This window comes from Thalia democratica, chromosome 1 (assembly GCF_965202585.1).
Source record: "Thalia democratica chromosome 1, ktThaDemo2.hap1.1, whole genome shotgun sequence".
NCBI lineage: Eukaryota > Metazoa > Chordata > Thaliacea > Salpida > Salpidae > Thalia > Thalia democratica.
The window spans coordinates 56,914,302-56,933,599 of NC_139165.1; the positions used below are offsets into that span (position 1 = coordinate 56,914,302).

The following is a 19,298-nucleotide window of genomic DNA, read 5'->3' on the forward strand; positions in this document are numbered from 1 at the left end:
GGGGACTTATGAAATTTACACTAGATATTACGACAAAAATTTGAAATAGTTTTAATATTTTGGAGAGTTTTGAGTTTTAGGGCACAAATTTGTTATTTTATTTATATATTGTTTATTAAAGGACAAAAATAAAATCGATCAAAATATTTGGTCCTAGGGCCTAGTGCATGAAAAAAACCTTTCGGTTATCGAGTCACAGACCACTTGGATACCTTTTAACGTCTTGATTAGGACATTTCTTTCTCAGTGTTCAGAGAATTTAGTTACCGTTAACTACTGATGTAGACAGTAAATTATGCGAAAGAAAACAAAGTTTGATACTTTTTATTCGATATTATATCTTTTGATTATCAAAAATTTTATAAGTAAACAATTTGATAATAGGATGGCTAAAACTACAAAGAAGATGACATATTGTGTTAAAAGAATATGTGAAAAATATTTATTTTTACAACATCTATTGTCACATAACAAAGTCTATTAAGTGCAAGTAAAAAGTTTAATTCGGTTTAACAAGCAAGTTTTCGTAAACAGCAAGGTAAAATTAAACAAATTAGTGAGTAAGATACAAACCCCCGTAGATTAGATGCTACATTTTGACTTTGGACTGCTAATTTCGTAACAACCTATAAAGTTATAAGAAAATACGTACTTAATTAAGTGCCTTTCATTTGTTTTGAAAGTACAAAATAATTTGACAACATCTAAAAAAACTACCCTCATTTATGAAAAGTATATGTATAATCTTTTCAGGTAGAAAACAGTTTTGTCATCAGTCTTGTTATTAAAAATATATGTACAACTTTGTAGACGTCAAATTTTTTAAAACTTTTGTTTTTTATAAAGTTATTGAACGAAAATTTTGAGTTAGTTATATAGGTTTAACTTTAAAAGTTCAATATTTATTCGAGTAGCTTTAGTTTTGAAAACTTAAAGATATCAATTTATTTAACATTAGGGTTTTGAAAATAAATAAGTTTTAAAAAAATTTAGAAAAAAAAAATAACATTCATATAAACAAAGCACATAGTTTAACAAATTTTGAAGTTGATAATTTAAGTAAGATTTTCTGAAACAATTTGTAAGCTATACAGTTAATAGTGAAATTGCATTTGAAAATATAAATTTATTTAAAAACTTGGCATTTAATGCACTATTTGATTTTAATACACAATACAATTCTTTAAAAAGTAAATAAAAAACATTTCCACCAATGCATCTCTTTAACTTAAACAATTTTTTTGTAAAGCAAGTGAATCACATTGTGTATAATTTTACCTGCCGTTCTAATAACATTAAAATAGCTAAAAACAAAAAAAGAAAAGCTAATAAACTTAGTGGATTTCGTAAACTTAGGATTGAAAGTATTTTCATTTTTATATGAATAATGATTTGAAATACCAAATTATTTAAAAAAACAATAGTTGAAACTATTAATTGAAATAGTACTTCTAAAAATAATTGTAGAATTTTATAATTTTGCAGGTTTAAATATCGTCTTTTTTATCCCTCCATGACTTAATAGATATCCTGATATTGACATACAATCAGTATCAGTGCTAAGAGCTGTAAAGAAAAAAGAAAGTTCATAGTCTTGTTAGGCTATATTTATATAGTTTTAGTTTAACTTTATCTCGATCACACACTTAAATATATTAACCTAACAAATTTCAAACTTTCGTTTATATTTTTTGTATTTCACTTGTACATACGCATTTACTATAATTTTTTACTTTTTCCTTATAAAGTAGTAACTTAAACAAATATTGTGTTGTTTTATTTAACGAATATGATACTAAAATCTTTAATTTACATTAATTTTTTGCCTAAGTTGTTTTTTCAAAGAAATTTAGTTTTATTCAAAAATTTATTAAGTAAAGTTTTAATATTTCAGTAAATTTTAGGGTAGAAAACACATTTTTTTAGGTTTTATAGTAATTTCAAAAAAATTTTTAACTTTGAGTCTTTAATTATTTTTATTATTATTTTACTCAATAATTTAGAATATTAACTCACTTCACAAATAACAGAAAAAATTGTACATCCAGTTAGTACATAGTAGATAAGCTCAAAAGTCCCTTTTGTGATCTAAATAAATTTTCAAAATATTAGTTCCCTTATGTTTATAAACAAAAACTGTACATTTATAACAGAAAAATTACTGATACAAATCTTATGTTGGTTATAAAGCTTTTAAATCTTTTTAATTCGTATTTTAAACTCAGTCGTTTGAAAATTTCTAAAGTTTGAAACGTTCTTCGTATACATACATAAATAAAAAGTATGAGTAGTTGTAGTAAAACTAATAAAAGTTAACTCTTGTTTTTTGTTTTATATCGCTGATACTTTTAAATAAGTTTAACTTTAGGTAAAAGTTATTTGTAATAAACCTTTTTACTGTTTAAACAGTAAAAATATTTGTTCTTATTTCCTTGTAATTAGACTATCTATTAAGGTTTTTAAAGCTTAGAATAGTTTACATACGTTTAATTTCAGTCTTTTAAGTTTACGAGTTTTAATCTTTAAACTTATTAATAGTATGTAATTTCAAATACTATAGTTCATGATTAGTTTTTATTCTTAAATAAATTTTATTCTTAAATAAATTTTATTCTTAAACTCTTTATTGTTTACAAGTCGGTTAGTAAAGTAAAGCCTAATAGTTGAGTAGATTTTAAAACTAATTTTTTCCTACCTCCAGTTTATCTGGCGTTTGTTCTATAAAGCATTTCTCCATGTAATCGTCTGTAAGACGCTTAGCTTGTGATCTGTAAACTGCAAACAAAAGACAACACCCAATAACTTGTAGCAGTATGACAGTCAAAGAAAAAACGGAATACTAAAAAAATCAAAAGCATTCATAAACAACACAAATAAGATAGTAAAAGTAATTTTAGAAAAAAATTAATAATTAGTAACTGAACACAGTATTAGCTTATGCCATCATATAGTTTTCTATCAAAACAAAAACTTTAAATCCATATTTATCAAAATGTGAGCAAAAATTATTTTAGTTGTTTTTTTTCTAGTTTTTATATATCTAGTCTTATCTTGAATTGAAAAAAAGTTGTTAAATAATTTTATATTGGGGATAAGAGCTTTTTAAGGTTACTTGCCATGTTTTCTAAGCAACAATTTTGTTTAAACTGGATACGTTAGGAAAAATCTTTTCGGACCGCCGTTATTTTGAAAGTTATACTAAAAAAAAGGAATAGAATTAAAAGGAACTTTGAAATAAATAACAAGTAATTGAATCAGCACTATTGTCTAGTCTAGTTGAAACTAACTTTATAAGATATCTGTAAACTATGTAAAAAACATGTTACACAAGTAGTTTTTTAATAAAAATACATCATGTGTCAAAGATGACTACTACTGAGGAGCTTCTGATCTGCCCACCAATGTTTCTAATAAAACTTTAATTACCAAGCATAGTTTTTATAATTTGAGTGTTTGTATATCTGGTTAAATAATAATAATATCTTGTAAATAGTTTCTTACACACTGCTCTTCATTGAAATAGTACTGTCAAATTAAGTCTAAAAAAAGTATACAGTATATAGTCTAAAAAAAATTTTAAACTCTATTTGATGTACTTTTTGTTTTAAGCGTTTTAATTAGAGTTCTAAACCTAGGATCAAGGATGCTCTATTTTAATAAGAACTAGATTATAGCTAAGATATCTCTAATAAAGTGTGAAACAATGTCTTATAAAACAACTATTTGAAATATAATGTTTTTACTTCGTTTGTTGTAAAACAAAGTTTTTCTTAGCAGAGTAACCGATTCCTGTTTGAATACTTTAAAGTTTTATACTTATTTGTATGAAAAATAAGTTTTTTTAAATATTATCTCATTAAACCAACCATAAGTCTATTAAATGAAAACGTTTAAAGTTTTTAAAGTGACACTTTTTTAATGAATCATAAGTAGATCTAAGTTGGTTAGAGGTTTGTATGTATAAACTTAGTACAGCATAGTAACTAAGTGGTCACAGAAATTTTATAAAATGCTCATGCCAGCTTACCTTTCGGTTGTACTTTCTTTAAAAAATGTATTAAAGTATTTATATTTAAATTCCCTGTAGTTTATAGGGCTTGCAAACTAGTTGAGCTAAATATTTTTAATACATGATAGATTTGGTATTAACAAATTGATATCAACGTTTATATATATATATATATATTTTAAATTTTAAGACTTAAATTTTGCAAATATTAGTTAGTTTTTAGTAAAAATTATTCTTATTTTTAATTGTATTTAAGTTTTAATGGTTTTAGAATTCCAAAATTTGGGAATACACAAATAACTGAAAAAATACAGATCTACTCAATACTGTTTAAAAACTTTTAAAAACCACAGTCAAATTCTTTGCAAAAACCTTAAAAGTCTGTTTTCTTAGAAAAACTTCAAAGTTTTGAGTCTTAGGATAGAATATATTTTTTAAAGATATGTAAGACTATAAATATATTCTTAAAATCACGAATAAGTAAATTTAAATTACACGTGTGTATTATTTTCTAAAATTGTTTTAATTTTATGTTTTTAATTTCTTAATATTTGTTTTTGTTTTAAATTTATATAAGTAGACTTGTAAAAGTCAAGTTATACAGTTATTTCAAAAATTATTTAAATTTCTAAAATACTAAACAATTTTATAAACTACCATGAAATAGAATGTTTCATTTAAGTGCCTAATAAAGTTTAGCTAGTTAAAAAATCTGTTTTTAAATACTGTTTTTAATTCTAAACATACACTTTAACATATCTAAAAGTCAAAGACATAAACGTTATAAATTTTAAAAGTTATGTATTACAAAAAACACAAGATATTCTAGTAGTAATTCTTCTTAAAGTTATTTCAGCTAAATGCTAAAGTAAAGCCGTACTATTCTATTGTTAGTTAAAAGTTTTTAAGTTAGAATGAAACATACAGAAATAATACCCTTTTTGGTCTCGTTACAGGTAGAATAACATCCTAGAAATGCTGTTAACATTATTATTACACCTCCTGCGATTATAAGAATAACTGGGACATCTATATTTTCCATTATAACCCTGTGCATGCATGTATCTTCTACATTAAAAGCCCAAATCCCAAGCGCCAACATAGTTACTCCACATGCCTAAAGTTATCAATCACTTTTGTCATTGTTTTGTATTGTATTAATAATAGTTTTAAACGTGTTAATATAACTTTTATAATACTTATAAAAATAATATTAATGTCATATGTTATACCTTTACTGTGTTTAAAAACCCCATTAAACTCTTTTTAGTTAAAACTTGAAAAAATCTAATAAGTTTAATAAACCTTTTTTTGAGTTTTTTTATTATGATTTACTTAGTTTTCTATGAGATTATTTAACACTATAAAAGACTTTAAATTTGTTATTTTTAAATATATACGTTTTCGTAGTATCTACTAAATATAGGTTTCATTTTCTAACTATATATATAAATATTTCTGACAAGATTTTATTTATTTATTCTCATAAACATTTTGTTAACTATATTATTTATTTAACTCTTACTCTTACGTATCAAACGCAAAACCACTATTTTATTTTAAATTTAAACTTTGTCCTTTTCGCACTTCTTTTTTTTTCAAGATTTCATAAAACCACCCTTCAAAATAAAAAAGAAACACAGTTTAAGTATAGTAAAATATATGAATACAAAACTTAAATATAAAAGTACTTCATTTAAAAGAGTTTATGTTTAGACATAAAAATAAAATCATTTACTATAAACTTGATAATGATGAAATTAGTTTATCTTATTGAAACTGTTATATGATTAAACGTCTTAGTTTTAATTAGTTTTTACAGTTAATGAATCAAAGTATAAAGAAAACGCTAAAGTAGGAGTAAGAAAACTACGTATATAAAAAAGTTAAGAACGGGTCTAAATTGCATTAGGTTACTAAATTGCACGAGGGGATTAAATTGCACGATGACAAGACGAGAGCACAAAACCGCACGAAGATACTTTTGCACGAAGACAAATTTGCACGAGGGAAGTAAAATGCACGAGTTATAACTTTGCACGAGAGTCATTTTTGCACGAGAGTAAAAAAACACAGAAAAAAAGATATATATAAAAAAAAAAGACAAATTAATGAAAAAACAAAAAGAAAAAATGCTACTGACCTAGGGTAAGAGTTAGGGGGAACAATGATAGTAAATATAGAAAGAGAAAAAAATAATATTAGCAAAAAAAGAAAAATATGTTACCGACCGAGAGTAAGGGTTAGGGTCGCAGTAAAAAAAAAAAAAAATTAAATAAAATAAAACAAAATTTAAACATATAAAAAATTAAAAAATAAAAATGAATGAAAAATTCAACCCGTCTAAAAACTGTCTCCGTGCAAAAGTGTCTTCGTGAAAAAGTGACTCTTCGTCCAAAAAAGTCTTCGTGTAATTTTATCTTCGTGCAATTTTGTCTCTTCGTGCGTTTTAGAAACCTACCCGAAAAAGTTGTATAAAATAATGTTTTTAGTTTGTGAAATTGTTTAAAAATAAAAGCTTTCAACACTATTTTTAAAGCAACTGTTAGGTTGTTGCTGTATATTTATGGACAAATACTTCTATATAATTTCTTTTATAATATTCTTATGAATATATTTTTATTTAGAAACTAATAGTTGAAAAACAGTTTACTTTTCTATACTATCTTTTTACATTTTTAGATATTATAAAAAAGTCTTTAGGAACTTAGTTTGAAATTTTACAAATAGTTTTCACCATAAAAAGTTAAGAGTTGACGTAAATAATATTTTACATTACAAACTTCAGACTTAAAGTTTTTGAATTATGTAAAATAGTTTCCACATCAATTTGTACCTTATTTGATTTATACTTAAATCTTATTGTCTATTATACCCAAAATTAGATTCCTAAAGCCGTTCTTGTAAGATCTTGAATATATACTATCAATTTTATACAAAAATAAAGAACATACAAAATTTTGCTCTGTTTTTAAGTAAAATTATACTGTAAACTTAAATAATATGTAAAAAAAAAATTACATAATTTCTTGAAAAATATTTTAAAACTAAGTTTGCGAGTAAACAAAATATTCTAAAAATTAACTTTAGACACCTAATTATGTCTAAAGTTTAACAAAACAACAAGTTACTCACAAAAACTAAAAAGTTTAAAAGGGTAATTATTGTAACTAATCCACATCTAAGACATCCCATCTTTAATGTGCTTAATTTATAGAAAAATAACAAAAATAGATTAAGACAAAATCACAAATATGTGTAACCGCCCTTTAACTTTGAGATCGAAATGCTTTCTAAATTTTTGGCAGCATTTATAGCTTTAGGCTATTTTTATTATACAGAAAAAATGTAAGGAAGTTTCTAATTTTTTTCCCATTATAACTTAGTTGAAGTAGTAATTTTTTTGACAATTTAGAAATAAATAACTAATACAATGCTTGTAAGTTTTGTATCTATAAAAGCTTTATCAGATAATTAACTAAAACTTCCAAATGAGAGAGGTATAAGCTACGTATACCACCATTAATCCTTCTTTAACAAATCTAAATCAATTCTCTTAACATAGGTTACATAAACAAAATTTAATCTAGCTACAAACACTAGTAAATTTTATTTAGTTCACACTCATTTTTAATATTTTTATTTTTGATGCCAAAGTATGTTTAGACGATTAGAATCGAATTAAATTTCAACTTTAAAATTCAGAAATTTTCAACTCCGTCAAGCATAATTAAATATAAACTAATAAAATTCATTTTGTTACTGAAAGCATCAAAAAAACGATGGTTTTGTGACTTTTATTTTTATTTAAGGAAAAATTGTATAAATATGTATGTAGTTGAGTGAAAATAGTAACAACGAAAAGTATTGTGTTAACTGTGCTGCTAAAAAACCTAAAAAATATAAACTTCCAACTAATTATTACACTGTTTAAAGCTTACGACTAAAAATAAAACTGATTGTGAAGAAAGCAATAAACATATGTAGTTTATCAAATGTCATAATTAACTAGTAAAAAAGCATACCTGAAAAAATCTAACTACAGTATATTTTTTTATTAATTCTGTAAGATGAGTTAATTTATCTGAACGATTTAAAGTCTTGTTTAGCTTATTTTAGTGAAACATTTTGTATGAATTTGAACTTAAAAACAAAAAAAAACGGGGAAAAAAACAATTTAAATTTTCTAAATTGTAGACTGTTTAAAGTTTATGAACATTACAGATGTAAGTTTTTAGCTGTAGAAAATTACAACACTCTATTCGATTATTTAATATTACTTGTTAGACTTTATTAGTAAAAAGCGATTTAAAATTAACTTCAGTTTAAACTAATCGTGTACTTTTTTTTTAACTTAATTAGCAGCTTTTATAAAAAAATTGTAATTTAACTAAAGTATTAAAAGTCTTCTTACTATTAGTACCTAATACTTTTTAAAGAATCTATACTTTTTAGTACTGTCCTTTTGTATTGAGCTATAATACTAAAACACACAAAAATGGATTAGTAGTATATATATATAAAATATTATAGTTTATTGAACGACATAAAAAAGCACTCAAATTTTTAGGTTTAGAACTTGGTGAACGAGGAGCCTTTTGCTTATCAAGTCGCACATCATTTGGATACCTTTTAAATTCATGTCCAGGACAAATAAAGTTGTACTAGCAGCTAAACAGTCTAATAAAGTTCAGCTTTTAGATAACAGTTTTCTTGTTTTAACTTTTAACGATACCTAATTTACAAAAAACTTGTTGTGGTCATGAACCAATCTAGAAAACAGCTGTAGACTTACTCCAAAAAAAACTAAAACTTTTTAAAAATAATAAAAATCTAAAAAGAAGTAAAAAACTCATAAGTAAAAACTAATGAAAATGTCTTTTATATAAAACTTTGTTGAAATATAGTGACCTAATTAGTTTTTTTAGGAAAAATAGGAAAAGTTTACGCAACGATAGCAACTACTTTAGAGAGAAAACTAGTTTTCTATATTAATTTTTTAATTTTGAAGGCATTTAAGCACTTGAAATAAAATCTATAACCTACCTTAGTAAAGTATTTATTAAAAAAAAAAAAAAAAAAAAAAATTTTAATTGTAAGTGTAGCTGAAAATTTTGTCGCATATATATCAAAAACAAATTTTATCGTTTAAAATTTGGCTGTACAAGTTAAAAAACAAGCTTATATTATTGTTTATTGAACATTAAAAAAAGCGCTCAAAAAGTTCGGTCTAAGGACCTGGTGTACAAAGGAACCTTTCGGTTATCGAGTCGTTTACCACATCTTTATAAAGTTTCTTACGAGCTATTACACATAGTTTTTTTTATCATTTAAATATTTAGATCTTTAGTAATGAACAATCAATTAAACGAAAAGATAACTTTTAAGTTCATCCTGGAACTTTCCAAAATGACTTTTATTTTTTAGATATAATGGTAGCTTAATCCATAACTTACTTCCTTGGTAGGATAGCGATTTATGGCCTATTGTCCTGTTAAATCTAGGTAGGAAAAAAATTGTTTCTGAAGACCTCGTATGATAATTATGGACATTTTCAACACTTTTGTAGTAATTTTCAAAATTATCTAGTAACAAGTTATTGTTATAGATTTAAAAATGCATAAGTCTCGGTATAAGGTATCATGTATAAAGAAATTTTATTAGTTTTTATTATCTAAAAACATTACTACGACCAAAATTTTAATTTGTTGTATTTTGAATTAAGTTTCAAAATTTCAAAATTTTAAAAACTCTAGTTGGTCTATAATTAAAATATTATGTAGTTTACTCACTTAAAATATACTATCTGCTTTATTACCTATGTATTACAACAAAATGAATTTTCTGTTACGAGATAACTGCATGATAAACAAGTTTTGTCTGTGAAGTAAACGTAAAGTATAATGATATTAGTCGTTATTGATTAACGTTTGGTCAACGGAAGAATATTTTAAAGAAAGGTATACTTGCCACAATTATACTTTCATTTATGTTTACAAGAGATTAGTACTTAATTATCAAATTTTGTCTAGAAATGTTTCAACAAGTGCGGTACTAAACTAGAAATACAATGGAATATTCTTTATCACTCCAAAATTAATGTCGTTGGCGCAAGGAAGATTCGCAAAATATGCAATCTTGATTGTATGATAAAAGCAGCTAAAGAAAAAAAAAACAACTTATTAAAAAAGCAAGCTATTTTAAACAATTTTGTACACAACCGCCTGTAATTCTTTAAACATTACCTTTGCTTTTTTCGCTTTAACATTTTATACACACGTATATTTTAAAGATAAGTGTCTATATACTTTGTTGTCCTTATTCAATACATGATTTTTTTTATGTTTCCTCACTAGTTAGTCTATTTAATTTAGTATGTGTTAATCATCAAATATAATTAAAAGCTTGTTTTCAAATCAAAGAAAAACCGTACTTTTTTGTCTCCCTTGCATACAAAATAAGCAGTTCTCTCTTAAAGCAAACTTAAATTAGAACCTTCAATATTTGAGTACTCAGACATTTTTTTCAACACAACAATAAGTCATACCAGCATACATTATCTAAAAAAATTCTGAATGAACTTATTTAAAAAAATTTGTTTAATTACCCATGTATAAAATTTATTTATGTTTATATTTACAGAAAACAGAAACCTAACTTCGAATTACTTATGCTTTTTCAAAACTCCGTAGAATTTTTTTATTAGTTTAACATAAAAACGTTTTTATTTTTAAATAAAATGAGTTTTGTTTAAATTACTGTTGTTGTGTTCGAACGGACTTGTTTCATTCGGATCATGCTTTAAAAGCATATATTTCTATCATTAATAATTATAGAGAAGTTTTAAATAGTAATTAATTTTTTGTCTTCATTAAGCTGTAATGTGTGCGTCTTTTAATATAGTCAGGTTTTATAAACCTAATATTAAGTAGGAACAAATTTTTATGACACAATTACTAGAACTAAATTTTGTATTTTAATTGACAAGACGTTTTGAATGTTTTTAGTACTATCTCAAATTATTATTCACTTATAAACTTATATTATATAAAACTTATTTAATATTTTATAGCTTTACTTTTATAACTTTGAAAAACACTGTTTGATTTGAAGTAGAAAAACTCATATAATTATTGCTCGTTTACACTACTAAGCATTGTTAAAAGCGATGTTGACAAACTTTAAAGTGTATTTGAGTACTTTTGGTGTTTTAAAAAGTCTATTGAAAACTTTTTGCTAAGTATCGAAAGTGTAAATTTAAAAGAAATGTATTTAAGTGTTTTTATACAGTATTTAAAAAAAAAACTATTTGAAAGAACTTATATAAGTTTTTAAACACTTTTATAAAACAAAAATAAGAGTTTGTTTTTTATTTTTTTTAGATATATATAAGTTACGTACAGGTTTAACTTTATTTGCGTATGAGCATGCATATATTTACTATTACAGTTTTTAAACTTAATTCATTAAAAAAGTATTTAACTTCAGAATAGATCAACATATTGTATTTCCTACATTAATGTTCTTAACTATTGTTCAAAAACTTTAGTTTGTAAGTGTAAGTATACATTTTAAATGTTGAAATACTTCTAAATATTATATTTTAGGATTAGTGATTTGAAGTAGAACCATAACTGATTAAAGCAATCAAATAAAATTAAATGTTATTTGTAAATGCTTATTGACATTATTGACTATTTATAAATCATTTTGTCTGATTGTTTAAAAAGATAAAGAATAAAGATAATTTAATAAGTGGTTTATTGAACAAAATTTAAAAAGTTCTCAAATGTTTTTGGTTCCAAGGACCTGTATACGCAAAAAGACCTCTCGGTCATCAAGTTGCATACCCAACTTAATCAAAAATATAATGAGCTACAAATGAAAAAAAAAAAAAAACTTTACAGTCAAAATTTAAACTCGAAAACGAAAAACTTTAAGAAAAATGAAACTACTAAACTTTACAACATTTAATACTTTCCTAAAAAAAAATTAAAAAAAAAAGTTTTATACACACATATATCTAATATTATTTATCTAATAATAAAAAACAATAGTTTATACAGCTGTTTCATACATGAAATATAAAGTTTTATGTACTCCTCAGTAAGCTTCAGTTTATTACTTTAGTAAACAGAAATTTAGAGTTTGAAAATTTTTAGATTTTGAAAATTTTTATAATTATTGTGACGTATTAATGATACAGTTTATTTTACAGTTAGCTGAATTTGAAATAATACGCTGTAGTTGTTAGTTTATGCATTTTAGAAAGTTTAGAAAGGTTATTTTAGAAAAATGTTAAGCTATTAGAAAAGATTTTTAGACTGTTAGAAATACTCGTGTTTGCGGCTTAAGTTTTATTTTGTTTTAGTATTTAATTTCTTTTAATTTTGTTAAAAAAGTATTTTTGATAATGGTTACAATGTTTTATCTTTCGCTTTTCTTGTTTAATGTTACGTTCTTATCTGATTTATCAATTTCTTTTTTCTTTTTTTCAAAGTTTCTAAGTTTGCAGCCGAGTTAAGTATTGAATTTTGATTTTGTCCTGTTTAATATTTCCCATTTAATTTTGTAGTCTGTATTGTTATTTTTTAAATTTCATATGTAGTTCGCTAGTTCTGTTGTGTGTCTTCTGTTGATAGTGTTTAATGATGATTTGTTGTTTCTGTATCTTCGTTTAAAGGACAATTGCTGTAAATAACCTTGTTCTTTGAACAACGAATGCCTAGTGTCAACTATAATATATAAAGCAACAGTAGAATCAAATAAAACAACAAAGCAGTATATAGGATCCACAGGAAATACTTTTAAACAAAGATACAGAAACCACAAATCATCATTCAACAATACTAAAAAAGATACACAACAGAACTAGCGAACTACATATGGAATTTAAAAGATAACAATACAGACTACAAAATTGAGTGGGAAATATTAACCAGGAAAAAATCAAAATTCAATATTAAATTCGGCTGCAAACTTTGTAACTTAGAAAAAATGAAAAAAAAGAAATTGATAAATCAGATAAGAACGTAATATTAAACAAGAAAAGCGAAAGACAAAACATATGTATCCATTATTAAAAATACTTTTTTAACAAAATTAAAACCAACTAAACATTAAATAAAATAAAATTTAAGCCGCAAACACGAGTATCTTAAAACTTTTTTCTAACAGTCTAAAACTTTTTTCTAAAATAACCTTTCTAAACTTTCTAAAATGCATAAACTAACAACTACAGCGTAGTATTTCAAATTCAGCTAACTGTACAATAAACTGTATCACTAATACGTCACAATTATTATAAAAATTTTCAAAATCTAAAAATTTTCAAAGTCTAAGTTTCTGTTCACTATTATAATAAACTGTAGCTTACTGAGGAGTACATGAAATTTTATATTTCATGTATGAAACAGCTGTATAAACTATTGTTTTTTATAATTTGATAAATATTTAGCTCCATAATTTGTCGAGCACTATCGACCAGAACTTTTTATAAAATCTTTAATATAACTATATTATATACACATAAAATATATATTGAACTCTACTTCAAATGGTAAAGTTTCTATCTGAAATTTTTTCAATTTTGAAATTTATCAATAATTTTATCAAATAATTTAACCTTTTATATGAGTTAAAAATGAGAAAAAAAACTAATTAATATATTAATTTGAAGTTTTTTTTAAGTTTGTTTAAGAATTTATACTCGACTATCAACTTACTTCAACTTATTAATAAATAAGCATAAATAGATTAAAGCTATAATATTGAAAAAAAAACAATAAATAAATAAACAAATATATAAAATAAAGCTTAAGTATATAGCGTTATTTCAGATTAAAAAACCTTAGATTAGATTAGAACAAAGAAAAGATCTATGCAAAAATTTAATTTTTTCAAATTTTAAAGTTTTTTTTGATTACTTCTTTAAAATTCTTACATTTTTTGATAAATTTTATTTCTATTACTTTATTTATTAGGCAGCAGTTTTGCAGTTCTTAACTTTTTAAAATTAAAGTAGTCTCTAAAAAATCTTAGCATAATTCAGTGTTTGTTTACGTTTAGTTAAATATCATTAGCCTATTATAATAAAAGTAAGTATAGTAAAATTTCAAAATTATAATTTATCAAAAGCATAGAAGATTTTAACTTTAGAAATAAACTTTATCGTTTCTTAAATTAGAATTAACTATTTTATTGAACGACAAACAAAACGCTCAAAACAATTGATCTAAGGACCTGGTGAAATAAAAACTTTTTGGTTGTCAAGTCCTACACCACTTGGATACAGTTAAACGTCTTTCCAGAACATTGAAATTTTAGATTATTTTTTATTACGTGTTTATTATACTCAAAATAGTTTTAAACAAAAATAATTCTAACATTTGATAGCATAAAAATTAACAAAAAAAGAGTGTTTTAACTGTGTAAATTAGTTTTTAAATATTAGATAAAAATGTTTCACAAAGGTTATAATTTAAGCTGAAGATTATTTTATTAGAACACAGTTATTACGGATTTAGACAGTTACTAAGTTTAACCGTAAAACGGATTGTCAAACTTAGTTTGTTCTTCCAGTAGAATTATAATATTTTAAAAGGTTCGCAGTTTGATAATCTATTAAGCGGTTAAGCTTAATAACTGTCTCAATTTGTAATAACTTAGTTTCACTCAAATTTAATTTGTTACATATTAATTGTATCTTAAAAACAACATCATTAATTCAAAGCAAACTAGTATATATAATATGAGAATAAACCTAATTTAAATAAATATTTGTATGTTTGTAACCAAATTAAGACTCACTAAACAGAACAAATTTTTGCTTGTTGTTTGTTACGTAAAATCATTTTATTCAATGTCCTTGGATAATTTCATTATCTGTTTTGAATTTTATAGGTATTGTTATTTGTTACACCGTAAAACAGTTTTTTTTTTTTGAGCTTCAATACTTGTATAACTTTAAAGATGAAAAACTAATTACTATTACAATTTTCAAATATTAAAAATTTGCAGTGAGTCTTTAAGAAAACTAGACTTTACAGCTTCATAGAATAAAAATAAGTAAGCTTAAACATTAGCTGTGATTAAATCATTAGTACTAAATACTCCACTTTTTTCCAAATAGTTTAAACTCTTTTTGAAATAAAGTTACAGTTAAATTGATAAGTACTTTTCGTTTAGTATTTTATGAAGATGTAAAAATTAGAAACAAACATATAAATTAGTTAAAAGTTGCTACTCTATACCTTTTATAGTAATGTAGATTTAGATAAAAAACTTTAGCTACTTAAGTTTTAATATACTTAAACAATATTTGATAATCTTAAAATCATAAGTTATTTAGAAAAGCAAACTATGTATTTAAAAATATCACCAATTTTACAAGTAAAAAAGTCTTAGCACAGAGTTAAAAACAAGCTATTAGGAGCTATTAATGTCAAGATAATTTGATAAAATTTTTCTTAAAACAACATTGCAACAATATGATTGTACTCAATATTTTTAAATAATTATAGCGACTTAAATAGAACAGCTATTCTTAAAATTATATTTTTTTAATTTTCAAAATGTTTAAGTTTATTCTAAAGAAGCACTAAATTACCTTACATATGGTGTAGGGTTTTCAAAAACAAATCTCATCGTCCTTATAATAATCTTTTGAGTGTCTCTTAGACACACAAAAAGTAAGTTTTGAATTTGAGAAATGATAAAAGCTTATAAATAAGTATAAATTTATATTGCTTTATGTTTAGGTTGTGAATTACGTAATTTCTGGAACTGGTGTTTCTTTAAACTAAAGTTTTTTAAATAGCAGTTTACAACCTAAACGAAATTATAATTTTTTGACCACATAATTAGTTGTAGATATAATAGACTAAATATACAGTAATATTGTTTAGTAAATATTATAATAACTAAACTTAATTTACTCATAATTGTTAAAGAAACGTTGTAAAAGTATATAAATCTATGCTTTATATACTGTCGTAATCTAGTAAGTCTTAGTTATAGATATGTTATAAATATGAACAAATTTTTATCTTAATTGTTTAATTTTTTGTTGTCCATATAATTTAGTCTTAACTTTTAAGGCTAACGATTTAAAAAAAAAATGTTTTATACAATTTGTAATTATAATTGGTTAAGGCTAAACTGCTTCAAATTTACGTGACAAAGTTTGACGACAGTTTAAAAGTCATTAGATTCCAATCAATAAAAAAGTGTTTATGGTTATTTTTTCAAGCAGAAGTAGAAATATTTGCTTGTATCAAAATAATCTATGGATTCAGAAAAGCTGGGAAACTACATTTTAGTAGCTATTTTATTTATTATGGCACTCTGTTTATTTCACGGAAAAACAGTAGTTAAGGTACCAAGGTATGGAGTTGGAGGTAGCATTTACAACGGTTATGAAGTAGAAGAAAAAGTAGATGCACAAACGTTAGAAAAGTTTAAAGAGCTAGAAAAAAAAAAGCTAGAAGACAAATCTCAAAACTCAAACTTTAAACCTCCATGTCTTTCTGACAAAGATTCTGAACTTCAAGAAGAGTTATTAGAAAAGGACGCTGAGGTTTGTTCAACTTTTCATTAAATGTATTTTAAAAAACCTACTGCATAATTTCAAGTTTTGTATTGTTCTAAAATATTAGAAAAATAGTTACTTTAATTTAAAATTTAAATAACTAAATTATTCTCTAAAACCTGGTAATTACCACTAAATTCTTTAATAGAGTTTTTGTTAGCTTAAAAACAAAAACAGGAAAAACAAAACAAAAACATATATATAAAATAAGAAAGATTATAACCTTATGAACAAAAGTAAACAGTATTTTAGCCTTACTTTTTATTTACATGTTTACATTTTTTCACAGTAACTCTAAATGTAATTTTTCTTTGTTTAACCAACGTAAGTTACTTAAAATATTAGTTTGAAAGTTTAGGTAATTTTACAATGGAAAAGTTTTAATTTAATATTCTTATTCAGCTATATTTGTCGTTCTTTTGTATCTTGTATTATCTGATACTAGAAAACATTTATAAATTAAAAAAGTATATATGAGTTAAAAGTAAATTTTAATGTTTCTTTAGTATTTTAGTTGATTTTATAGTACTTAGAGCGTTTACCTTTTTAAACTAATTTAATTGAGCTTAAAGTAAACCACTTAATAACTAAGTAAAAAGTTGTTACATTAAAGTCTACTTGGATTATAACTGTTTTTAACAATGACTATAAACTAATAAACAAATTTATTCTTGGCAAATAACAGTGTTTTGAATTTTACATAAACTATTTAGTTTTTAGTGTTTTTGTACTTAATAAAAAATAATCTTCAACTATCTAACTAATTTAAAAAAGTATTTTGTACAAAATATTAAAACGTTGAAAACTGTTATAATTTATTTCAGTAACTAATGTTTTTTAGATTTTCAAAAAGATGAAAGATGTTCTTGAAAGGATTGAAGAAATTCACAAAGAAAACTAGATTTTTCAATTGTGTTCTTTTTATATATTTCAAAAGTAAACGTTATCAAACATCGAAAAAAAAATTACTATAGCACAAGACTGTCAAACTATAATTAAATTTAAAAAACTCTTTTTTAAAATACACTTTAATGCTGTTGAAAATAAACTCTACATAAAATATCTATTAATAACTTGTTTTTATAAAATTAGTGTGTTTGGTTAGACAACTGTGTTTTAAACATTCTTAAACCTTGGCTAATTAGCTAATTCTTAAAATTGTTATCTTACAAATATATGTTTTTTAAACAATAAAATATAGCTTAACTCTTAATTAAACAAAAAGTATTTGAAACCAAAAGCTTTTACAGCATATTTACGCTGTATGAAAAATTAAAATAGTTTACATATATTGTGTATTTATTAATTATTTATTTTTCTAAGTAGCTGTTATACTATGTATGGCTAAATTTTTAAAGTATTTATCTATTTCTGATTTCTGTCATGTTGAATAATATTGGTTTATTGCTTAAGTTTTGACGTTTAAAGCTAACTTTATTACAGAATAGTAAATGCTAACAGGGATAAGAGAATAATTATTAATAATAACGTTAATTTGCTACATTTTCTTTAATTTTTTCTATTTAGAAATTTGGTAAAAACGTTTGTTTAAAATGGATATAAATAAGAAATACTTATAAAATTTAGTCTTTTTGAACAAGGGCTTCCTAAACTAATTTTCGTAGTTGCCTACTTAGCAAAAAAATAAAAAGAATTTGCATATTTTTTTTAGGTATCTTGCCCTTACTAATAATTTATCTTTTTACCTATTATCCTCTTTTTTTGTTGTTGTCCCCTAAAACCGATATCGTCCAACTTAGGAAGCCTAGATTTAAACAAATAATTGTCTGTAAATACAATTTGTTTTAAACGGACGCTGAAGTTTAGTAAGAAAACAAATAATATAATAAAACTAATCTTTTACAATGAACTATAATAAACAAGTACTGATTTTTAGATGTTTTGTTTTATCTTGTAGTTCGTATTATTTTTATTTCATATATATTTTTTTAATATTCATCTATTTTTAGTGATACTTACTATTATAATTCCCACTGGTATAAGATAAGAAAATTTAATCGTTTAGAAATGATGTTAAAAGTAACAGTTTTTTTTTTGGTGTATTTAATTTTTTTTATAGATCGGGCTAATGTCAATTCTACTCTTGCATGATTTAAACTTTTTTCAGTGTGATTGCATTTTATAAACTTTTAATAAAATGTTTTACTTCTTTTTTTTTTTTAGCTGTTTATAGCTTAAAAATTTGAATCAACGACAACAAAACTTCCATTAGAAGTGTAATATACAATTTTTATCTACATATACAAAATTTATACTAAATTTTTAGATTTTTTTTATCTAAATAATAACTTATTCTAGTTTTAATATTTACAACTTTCTTTTAAATACTTGGTTCATTTATTGATAGGTACTTATAATATGTTTAATCAGTGTTTGTATATTCTAATAGTTAAAGTTAATAAGTATTTCTTGTAGTGTGATTTTGAAAAAAATATGTAAGAACTCTTACAGTTTTAACTATTTAAAAAATTTTTGTTTAAGAAAGATAGTTGAGTTGTATCTAAAAACTAAGCAAGAGTTTATATTTTTTATACATTGTTTAATGTTTTTAGTTATTTATAATTCTACTAATTTTTGACACTTAAGTAAATTGAAAAAAAATCACCCAATTGAAACTATAAGCCATATCAATCTTGAAATAAATCTATAGGCCAATATCAATATTTTTCAATTTGATTA

At 23.5% G+C, this 19,298-nt stretch overlaps 2 protein-coding genes across 2 annotated transcripts; one reads left to right on the plus strand and one right to left on the minus strand.

The window, feature by feature from the left end:
• Nucleotides 1-485: 485 nt before the first annotated feature.
• On the minus strand, nucleotides 486-7,294 carry LOC145843335 (tetraspanin-8-like). Its single transcript, XM_082950803.1, has 5 exons — nucleotides 7,145-7,294; nucleotides 4,935-5,126; nucleotides 2,696-2,839; nucleotides 2,017-2,088; nucleotides 486-1,566 (listed from the first exon to the last, which is right to left on the minus strand). Exons 1-5 carry the CDS (start codon nucleotides 7,202-7,204, stop codon nucleotides 1,519-1,521), a joined length of 516 nt encoding a protein of 171 aa, XP_082806929.1. The 5' UTR covers nucleotides 7,205-7,294; the 3' UTR covers nucleotides 486-1,518.
• An 8,912-nt stretch (nucleotides 7,295-16,206) lies between these two features.
• LOC145843953 (uncharacterized) lies at nucleotides 16,207-18,770 on the plus strand. Its single transcript, XM_082951243.1, has 2 exons — nucleotides 16,207-16,586; nucleotides 17,440-18,770. Exons 1-2 carry the CDS (start codon nucleotides 16,296-16,298, stop codon nucleotides 17,497-17,499), a joined length of 351 nt encoding a protein of 116 aa, XP_082807369.1. The 5' UTR covers nucleotides 16,207-16,295; the 3' UTR covers nucleotides 17,500-18,770.
• Nucleotides 18,771-19,298: the final 528 nt, after the last annotated feature.